This window comes from Oncorhynchus kisutch, linkage group LG2 (assembly GCF_002021735.2).
Source record: "Oncorhynchus kisutch isolate 150728-3 linkage group LG2, Okis_V2, whole genome shotgun sequence".
In the NCBI taxonomy this organism is placed as follows: Eukaryota; Metazoa; Chordata; class Actinopteri; order Salmoniformes; family Salmonidae; genus Oncorhynchus; species Oncorhynchus kisutch.
Genome location: NC_034175.2, coordinates 50,412,411 through 50,422,825, shown reverse-complemented (window position 1 = coordinate 50,422,825; position 10,415 = coordinate 50,412,411). Strand labels below are relative to the sequence as shown.

At 43.4% G+C, this 10,415-nt stretch overlaps 1 protein-coding gene across 1 annotated transcript in view; it reads right to left on the bottom strand.

The window, feature by feature from the left end:
• Nucleotides 1–4,514: 4,514 nt before the first annotated feature.
• Nucleotides 4,515–10,415, bottom strand: part of dgkg (diacylglycerol kinase, gamma) — a 195,083-nt gene continuing 189,182 nt past the window's right edge. The window contains 1 exon segment of the mRNA XM_031796900.1: nt 4,515–10,055. Within this exon segment, the coding sequence (XP_031652760.1) occupies nt 9,951–10,055 (105 nt within the window). The 3' untranslated portion in view covers nt 4,515–9,950.

The window sequence follows — 10,415 nt, the reverse complement described above, 5'->3', positions numbered from 1 at the left end:
GTGAGAGGTTATTTTCCTGGCACCACTCTCCCAGGGCCTTCACCTCCTCCCTGTAGGCTGTCTCGTCATTATTGGTAATCAGGCCTACTGCTGTTGTGTCGTCTTGATGATTGAGTTGGAGGCGTGCGTGGCAACGCAGTCATGGGTGAACAGGGAGTACAGGAGGGGGCTGAGCACGCACCCTTGTGGGGCCCCTGTGTTGAGGATCAGCGAAGTGGAGGTGTTGTTTCTTACCTTCACCACTTGAGTGGGAATGGGTTGCACCTACTGAGAAGGGGGAGGTAGAGGGGATGGGACGGACAGGACAATTATTGACTTCTTATTTCATTAACTAGTTTATTTTTGGTTTGTTTGGTGTTTTATCCTGTATCCATGTTTTTACTGTTTTAAATTCTTTATCTATGTACTTTTTGAATATTATTGCCTGTTTGTGATCTGAACACAGAAAAAAAGAAAGAATCAAAGGTTGGTCACAAGAAAAATAGTAAACCATTCTCATCATCATTATCATCTGTATATAAACCTAAACCCTCTATTAAAAACGCCAATGAGAAATATATGGGGAATATCCAACAGCTGTTCTGTAAAACAGAATCCCTAAAAGCCAATAGCTGTGATGTATGTAAAACAGAATCCCTAAAAGCCAATAGCTGGGATGTAGCACAGCAGGTGTATCTCACTGATCATCCCTAAAGCCAACACCTCATTTGGCCGCCTTTCCTTCCAGTTCTCTGCTGCCTGTGACTGGAACGAATTGCAAAAATCGTTGAAGTTGGAGACTTTTATCTCCCTCACCAACTTTAAACATCTGCTATCTGAGCAGCTAACCGATTGCTGCAACTGTACATAGTCCATCGGTAAATAGCCCACCCAATTTACCTACCTCCTCCCCATACTGTTTTTATTTATTTACTTTTCTGCTCTTTTGCACACCAGTATCTATACCTGCACATGACCATCTGATCATTTATCACTCCAGTGTTAATCTGCTAAATTGTAATTATTTGCCTACCTCCTCATGCCTTTTGCACACAATGTATATAGACTCTTTTTTTCTTTATTTTTTAAAAACATTTTTATTATTATTATTATTTTTCTACTGTGTTATTGACTTGTTTATTGTTTACTCCATGTGTAACTCTGTGTTGTTGTCTGTTCACACTGCTATGCTTTATCTTGGCCAGGTCGCAGTTGTAAATGATAACTTGTTCTCAACTAGCCTACCTGGTTAAATAAAGGTGAAATAAAAATAAAAATAAAATTATAAGATTGGAGGATGGACATGAATAGTATGAATAGATAAATATACTGTATGTATAGTGGAGTGTTTGTTGCCTGGCCCTAAGGTCTGGGGAGTAGAGGTTGACTTACAGTAGAGGGTCTTTTTATTATTGGCCTGTATGTCGCTCTCTGTTGGGGCGGATGTGGTGGGAGGTGTGTGTGTGTGTGGGAGCTAGCGGGGGCATTGTTCGAGAGCGAGCATAATGTATTTGTATTCCAATTCTTTCCTTAAATAAATGCGACACACAGTGACACATGCCACATTGGCTGTGTTTACACAAGTAGTCCAATTTTTCTATTTTATTTCACTAATTGTCCATTTGTTCAATCAGATTGTCCAATCAAAAATAATTGGGTTGACTGTGTAAAAGCAGCCAAAGACTGCTGCGTGTGTACAAGTACAAACCTCTCCTGAAGGACCTCTGTGTCCGAGAGCATCCATCTTGAGGAGGCCTACAGTGAGCAGCATTATTCCCGTCCCAACCTTATTTGTGCCAGCAGGTACTGGGTCAGTGTTACACAGATCTCTGCTCCTTATGCTATGTAAGCTAATCCAGCTCTTCTTCTTCCCAAAGTGATGTCCCAGTAACTCCTGCTGGTATACCAGGGAGGTGTGTGTTTAATTGATTGTTTATTAGGACCTCTTTTAGCCCACAATGGGACAAAATATAGGTATAGTACAGTAACATTCATAACATACAGTATTGAAAGTATGGAAGCTGCTCTTGAGCAATAGCCTTCATTAAAGCCTTATCAAATCTGTGTCTTTCCTTCAGGGTCCCCTGTTAGGCCCATCTCTCATTCCTCACTTCAGCTAACTAGGTCCCCTCACAGCCGGATCATTGTACTGTAGTATTAAGTAAGTGGATCACTCTCAAATCTTGATAATTGAGTCTTCATGGCAGTTATACCAAAGGGAATGTCTGACTGTCAATGTGCTATTTCCAAGATAATAAAAACTAGAAAAATCAGTGTTGAGGTCAAATGATGCTCTCCGCGACGCCAGACAAGATGTGACTTGTCTTGCCTTGCTATTAATAGCTTCATAACGTTTGCGTCCCAAATGGCACCCTATTTGCGATGTAGTGAACTACCTTTGACCAGGGCCCATGACCCAGAGCCCTATAGTGCACTAAAGGGTATAGGGTGCCCTTTGGGACGCTTGACAGAGATAATTCCTGCCTTATTATCGCAGCTTGTGTGGCGAAGAGAAGACTACCAGCCAAAGGCTCCTCTGTCTCTGTGGGACTTACAGTTGTATAAGTACATTATGCATTTCAAATGGCACTCCATTCCCTATGTAGTGTACTACTTTTAACCAGGGCCCTTATATAAGGAATAGGGTGCCCTTTGGGACTTAACCAGAGAGAGATCTTCTCTCTTTGCTCTCGCTTTCTGCTCAAACGCCTGTCTCTGTGTCTCTGCTGGAGAAGAGTAATTAAACAATTACACACCGGTGAGAGGAGAGAGCTCTCCATATGTTAATGCATACACTCCTCACAGTTAGAAGACCTTGATAAAGGAGGCGAGAGGAGAGAGCTCTCCATATGTTAATGCATACACTCCTCACAGTTAGAAGACCTTGATAAAGGAGGCGAGAGGAGAGAGCTCTCCATATGTTAATGCATACACTCCTCACAGTTAGAAGACCTTGATAAAGGAGGCGAGAGGAGAGAGCTCTCCATATGTTAATGCATACACTCCTCACAGTTAGAAGACCTTGATAAAGGAGGCGAGAGGAGAGAGCTCTCCATATGTTAATGCATACACTACTCACAGTTAGAAGACCTTGATAAAGGAGGCGAGAGGAGAGAGCTCTCCATATGTTAATGCATACACTCCTCACAGTTAGAAGACCTTGATAAAGGAGGCGAGAGGAGAGAGCTCTCCATATGTTAATGCATACACTCCTCAGAGTTAGAAGACCTTGATAAAGGAGGCGAGAGGAGAGAGCTCTCCATATGTTAATGCATACACTCCTCACAGTTAGAAGACCTTGATGAAGGAGGCGAGAGGAGAGAGCTCTCCATATGTTAATGCATACACTCCTCACAGTTAGAAGACCTTGATAAAGGAGGCGAGAGGAGAGAGCTCTCCATATGTTAATGCATACACTCCTCACAGTTAGAAGACCTTGATAAAGGAGGCGAGAGGAGAGAGCTCTCCACTTAGCACTCCAAATAGCCCAGCATTCTTTAAGTTATATTCATTAGATAGTTTGGGGTTGTCAGTGCAAATGGCTGCATTTTAGATATTAAATTGATGTGAGGGCACAGTATGGGGTTATTTAAGAGGTTAAGAGTACACATTTAGGCTTCATAACTCCTGCAAAGGCTGTAAGGGGAAGTAAACATTTTGTTAAGCTTGGTTCTAGGCTTATTTGTTTTAAAATCATCAAAGTTGGAAACAATCCCCTCAGTCATAGGAAAAACAAAGCTGCATTTTATGGTGGGCTGGGACGAGAACAACCTGTGTGTGTGTGCGCATGGGTCCGAGGTCTTGAGAGGGGAAGGAGCATGGCTAGAGGGGGTGGGTGAAGGAGCAGTGTGTCATGGGTGTGGTGGGGGATATGGGTCTTCTGCAGTTTGGTCATTCAATCACATTAGTCATTGGTCGTGTTCGAGAGCATCAAAACAGTGATGTATCAGAGGTAAATTGTGACTGACTGACTGATCTACAAATAAGATAGTTATTGAGTAGTTATTTATGATGCAAGGTGATTTGTAGATCAGTCAATCTCGACTCACCTTTAAAGTTGGCTGCAATGTCAAACGCTCCCATTGTCTCTTCACTCTGTTTGACAGTGATATGGGTGTGTTCCTTAGTGTGCATTTCACTGATTCAGTATAGATATATCAATATAGATAGTCATTTTAGCAGTATCTCTGCTTCAGTCTAAAACAAAAGCAAGTTGTAACAGTTTGACATTAATTTGTGCACCTCTGTTCGCAATAAGGATCCCGAATATTTGTCTCTGTGATCATGTCATGAGGAGTGCCCTGCGTTGAAACCTTAGCATTTCTCCTGCCACACTAAGTAGTCCTTATCGTCAACATAACAGCTCTACAATATCTGATTACATTTAAATCCAATACATTTAAGTAGAAGACAGAGCCAGGTGTGTGTGTCTGTGTGTGTGTGTGTGCGTGTGTACGTGTGTGTGGAAATGTTGTAGAGAATAAAACAAACATCTCATTGGACCATATCACCAAAACAAAACCCAACAGAGTACATAGCATATTCAACCTCAGTTTATTTGATAAATCTTTTGTCCATCAAAATGGAGGATGCCAACATACAGCTAACAAACATACCGGCGAGGAAGAATGACAGACAGTAGACACAGCTAGGGCACAAGATGAGAATATTGATTCACAGTCCTCTTTTTGTCCAATCACAGAGAGGGAGTGGGTGGGGGGGGGGGGCTACTGTCACTGTCTGCCCTTGATCCTCATTGGGTGCTACAGGCGTATGGATAGCTACATACCACACTGACCCTGAGGGGGTAAACACCACAGAACTAGAATAAGTAGAACGGGCCTCCCCATTCAAGTCAATTATGCAATAATGGGAGGATTGGCAGCCATTTTGAGTGTACCCATGAATTTAGCAGTCAAATTGCTATTGTCAAATGTTCTAAGCCCTTTCTATTAATGATATTTCTATGGTAAACACAACAGGCCTATGGGTTTATGCATACATGTAGAACATCACACTCAGGAATGAAATGGACTGTATGCATGGATCTACTGCATGTGTCCTGGCCACTAGTGTCACTCAATACTGTTAGTTAATCTGCCCATGCCTAAGAATAGGATTGCACCAACGACAGTGACAGTACGATAAACCTCACTGCCTATGTGAGTCTCTGACGGTGGAAATAAAACAAGGCCGGAAGCGGGAGCGACAGTGGAGACAAGGGGATAATAGTTACACATGGGGAGGATGGTGACGAAGACTGTCTTTGGCTCCATTCCAATAATCCCAACTGAAATACTACTTCAAATGCAGCAACGTATTGGCCATATTCTAAATGGTATGCTTGCGTGGATATGGGAGACTTTTTTGTGCCCGGTTGTCTCAATTCAGTGGAAGAATGTAGATATTAGTGATATTAGATATTAACTACACAATCCTAATTGTAATAGACTGTGTACACTATCATCATAATTGGTTTATTTGATATACCACAAACACCACCACAAACACCCCCTTTAACCACCACTCAAACTCCCTCCTCTAGGTCACCTAAGAGGTAGCCTCTGCCGAGTTCCCAACAACCGGATGTTCCGGTTTTCAGTGGAAATTAAAAGACAACCTGTGACTCGATTTCCGCTTTTGGACATTAGCAAGGTGACACTCCATCTTAACTGGATTGGTTGAACAGTGCAGAAGAGAACCTCCCCTGACAGTTTTTTCTTCTTCTTGTCAAGACCAGTATGTAGGGGATCTTTTACACCTCCTACATTAGGTTACCTCAGAGGCAGCGTGGTTTCAACAAGTCACATCACATCATGTACATCAACAAAGACAGTGGCCACGGCCACACACTATGGCTATGTTTATAACAGTGGATGTGGTGCAGTACATAGAAATCCCTGCTGCATCACGGTGGACAACTTACTGGTGTCGTCCCAAACGGCAGCCTTTTCCAGGACCCGCCAAGGGACACTCTGTCAACAAGAAAACAGATGTTTTCACACCGGCCCTCCTAGGCCACATTCTACAGACGTCGTTGACAACCTGGGCTAAACCAAATCCTCTTAGAAGTGGATGTAGTTGGAAGTGGAAGTGGACCAACACCATAGGCAGTGATGGTACAGACCAGGCGGGTAGTTGGTGATGGCAGTGAGTTATTGCAACACAGAGTAAGAGGAGATAGTCACCATCATTCTTTGACTTGTTTCTATATATTTTTTTACTCCTTCTAAGTCGGTGGCTTGTATTGCAATTGTGCTGTTGTTGTGTCCAGGCAGAGAAAGCAAGAGAAAGCCGCTCCTTTTGTTTGTTTGTTGGTTAAGGCTATTGGTCATTTCTGATGACCGGAATTGGAGATGAGTGGTAACTGGTGAATGACACAAACATTGAAGATTGATATAGCGTCTGATAGGATTAAGTTCTGTGGTTGTGTTGTCGTGTCGGTGTCTCTCTTCCATCTCCTGATGATGAAACACAAAATGGCCGCTTGGCAATGGTGTACATTTCTCCTGGAAAGTCTCTCTATTTGACCAAGACAAACCATCACTGTCCTTTTCTTGCACAGAAGTATCAACATGCTATGCTAGCTACCAACAGGGAAAGACAAAGTAAATACACAAGATCATGGGTTTTTAAGCAAATGATTGGTTGAGGGGGTTGAATAGCTAATATCACCCGACAGCAGGACAGGTCCTAGCTTGAGGGAGAGGGTTGCAACAATCAGCGTGGTCTCTCCTCAAGCAGACAGACATTTCTTTCTGTCTCCTTTGTTTCAGCAGGCATGCGGTGGTGAGATAAAATATATAATCAAGTATCTATTTACACACAATTAAAACGGTTTCAATTTAAAATCATCCTTTTCCCATTAATGAAAAGTAAACTGTAAACATGCACACTTTTTACTGAGTCGCCTCGATCCAGGCTCCGTAAGCACTACACACAAAAAATGTGTCCAATGACCGTCGACCAATGATGCTATGTTAGGATTGTAGAGGTGATGTGGTCATTGAAATGTTTCCCATACGTACTGGTTAGAGGTGTTGCAGGGTCAGACAGACCCTGTGGTCCACAGAGATAAAGTCTGTCTCCCAAATGGCACCCTATTCCCTATATAGTGCACTACTTTTGATAGGATTTTGGTCAAAAGCAGTAAACTATTTAGGATTAGGGTGCCTTGGGACTAAACCACTGTTTTGCCTCTACCCCATGGTCATTGGACATGTGTCTCTGTTTAGTGGGGCCTGGACACGAGAGTCTCGGCTCAGTGTGGTTTTAAAGGGAACTCGGGGCGAAGACATCAAAGCCTCGCCCCATGAGTGGTGCTCTGGTGAGTCCTAATGGTACCAAAAGTGAATAGGGTGCCATTTGGGACAAACACTCAGTGTACCATGGAGGCTCACTGCCCTCACCCCCCTGGGCCCTGCACCCTAACCCCTACATCCTAGGGTATGAGGGTGCTCGACACCAAAGGGAATGTGTTGTGAACCAGCCCCAGACAGTTATTCAAGTGACCCACTGAAGAACACTGATCTGTATGTACTCTTCTAAACTATCCCACTGGGCACAGATGTCAATTCGATGTCTATTCTACGTTGGTTCAACGTGGAACAGATATGGAAACAACATTGATTCAATCAGTGTTTGCCCAGTGGGATGCCTCAAAGCTCTACACTAATAATATATTATAATATATTCTTAAAAACACAAAAACTAAATCTGTCATTCTGCCCTTGAACAAGGCAGTTAACCCACTGTTCCTAGGCCGTCATTGTAAATAAGAATTTGTTCTTAACTGACTTGCCTAGTTAAATAAAGGTTCAATAAAATAAAATAAAAATGTATGTGTAATACACATCTTCCAGAATATACAAATACTGTATCTGCACATATATAGTTGGCCACTATAGTTGGGACAGTAATATTTTCATACGGGTAGTGGTATATCTTAGTAGATGGATACCACATTCTGCCACACGGGTGTCTTGCCAGTTCAGCTTTTGCTGTTAGGTTTGACTCCTATGTGTGATTTTCAGTTCAGCCCATTTCAATTGATAACATATCTTCCTGTTGCTTCAATGGTGCCATCCAGTAACAAACATGATTTGAATAACACCCACCATTTTACAGCCAGCGAGCCCTCATCCCTGGCCTCCTAGTTTTGCACTCTTGGACACTTCACATTGCGAGCTAATGTTTTTACACTGTAATTAGGAATAGTGTTTCACAGGATAGATCCTCCCGAAATAGCAGGTTAAATTTAGTTCCTGTCCACGCTATGGTAAATCAGACCCCTAAGGCCTGGGGCAGTCAGGGCAGGCTGTTATATACCAGCACTAGCTAGCTGAATCCATTTCAATCTCTAAAAGTCTTCTGGGACATATGTAGCTGGATGAGGCTTGTTGATTCAACCTATGGATGAGGCTTGTTGATTCAACCTATAGATATCCTACTAGGCAGCAGATACTACTGCTTATTCAACCTAAAGCTATCCTAGTGGGCACTTCTGATCGGGACTTCTCTCATCTCTACGGTGATACATGTAACATTACAGTAAGGACCTACCCTCCTTCAGTCTCCTCTCCCTCTACACTGAACTCTGCTCTTACAGAGGTCCTACTGGGCTCTTCTGATTGGGCAACAGACTTATCTCACATTCTCTAGTGATATATATCTAGTCCACTCCTCACTCCTCACCCCAAACTCCTTTGGTCTTCTCTACACTGGGCTTCTTTCTTAAACCTATGGCTGATCCTACTCAGCACTTCTGAGGGGGACATGGGACTCCGCTCTCATCTCACGTCGCTACAGTGATACATATAAGTAAGGTCCACATCTCTCTCCAAACTCTTTTGGTCTCCCCTGTACACTGGGCTCTGTTCCACTGATCTGGCTCGAAGGACCAATGGCCTTGCCATTTGGAGGATAACAATAAAAAACAGTCTAAGTTGAGGACCTGTGTGACTGAGTCTCAGAGGGGTTTATACACTTACTAAGATGGTGGGTGACCTGTCTACAGTATGTGAATAAGCCACATGAAGATAAACAGACAAACCTCCAGTCCTTGCCATCTGTTTGACCTGACACCAGATCAGCTATTGATATTCTACAAAACTAGGCTAAAGATGGTTGTTGTGAGCAAATATGCTGGGGGGCAAAAATCCCTGCATGTTAGTTTGAGTTTCCCATGCTTCCCAGGCCATTGTTACTGTGTGTTTTGCCCTGCTGCCACCGTCAAGCGTAAATGAAGCAGTCAATAATAGATGATCTCTTTCCGTTTCATCTCTCAGGCAGTACAGTGTTCTGTGCCATGGAGAGACACTGGAGTGAATACTCTACAAGCTCTCATCCATTATTCAACAGGCTCCTCAAAGAGAGAGGAGAACTTGCACACACGCACGCACATACGCACACATGCACACACACACGCACGCACACACACGCACGCACACAACACAGCCATACTACTTTCATCTGCTGTATGTCAATCATCCCATCCCTTGCTCTCGCTCTTTTGCACTCTTTCTTTTCTTCTACTCTTCTCTTCCCATTCCCCTTCCGCTGTTTCTCTGTCTCTCTCTCTCTCTCTTTATGTGTTTCCTTATCACTCCATCTCTCTATCCCTCCATTTGAGAACCAAAGCAGTATCCTAGATGAACCTATATGCTGCTGGCACTGTGTTTTGCCAAGGCAGTGTGGCATTACTGATGGGTCTGGGGCTGAAGCTGAGTCTGGAGCTGAGGTTGACTGAGCTAGTGTGCCAGTGGCAGGGTCAGAGTTCAGAGTTCACAGGAAGTTCTAGAAGCTAGAACATGGATACACAGGAAGTGGTCATTACACTGAGAGGAAGTCAGTTCATTCTGAAGTGGTACTGTAGGTCCAAGGGGCAATGCCTTGGTCTGTGGGACCTATTGAGTTGTCCCGAGGGGTTGGTGAATGTGTTTGTGAAGAGGGGGGAGTTTGAAGTGTCCTCCTCACTCATAGTCCCGACTTCTGTTGCGTCTCTTGAAGAACAAGAAGGGGGTCTTCTGAGGAGGGCCCAGTAGCATGGGAACCTGGTTCTTATGTGTAATCTTGATCTGTAAGGGGAGGAGGGACAAGATGAAACGATATTCAGCAACTCTTGTAGGACAATGGAAGTTTGCTTCAGAAACCAATGTGCCTTCATCCATAGGAGGGACAAGAGGACATTTGACCATGAAGTGTCCATAAGTCTGGTCCTTCTTTTCTACTTCTAAATCCTTAACATATAATGTTATGTTATTTTACCATAATTTCCTGCTAAAGAAATAGCCAGCTTTTCATGCTAACCCACAGATAGAAGATTCACTTTTCAGAGCAACTATCTGACCTTGAAATCCAAATAACCAACAAAGTACAGAACATCGAACACTGTGCCTCAGCTCAGCCTGACATCCCCGCAGGTTCAACTGCATAAA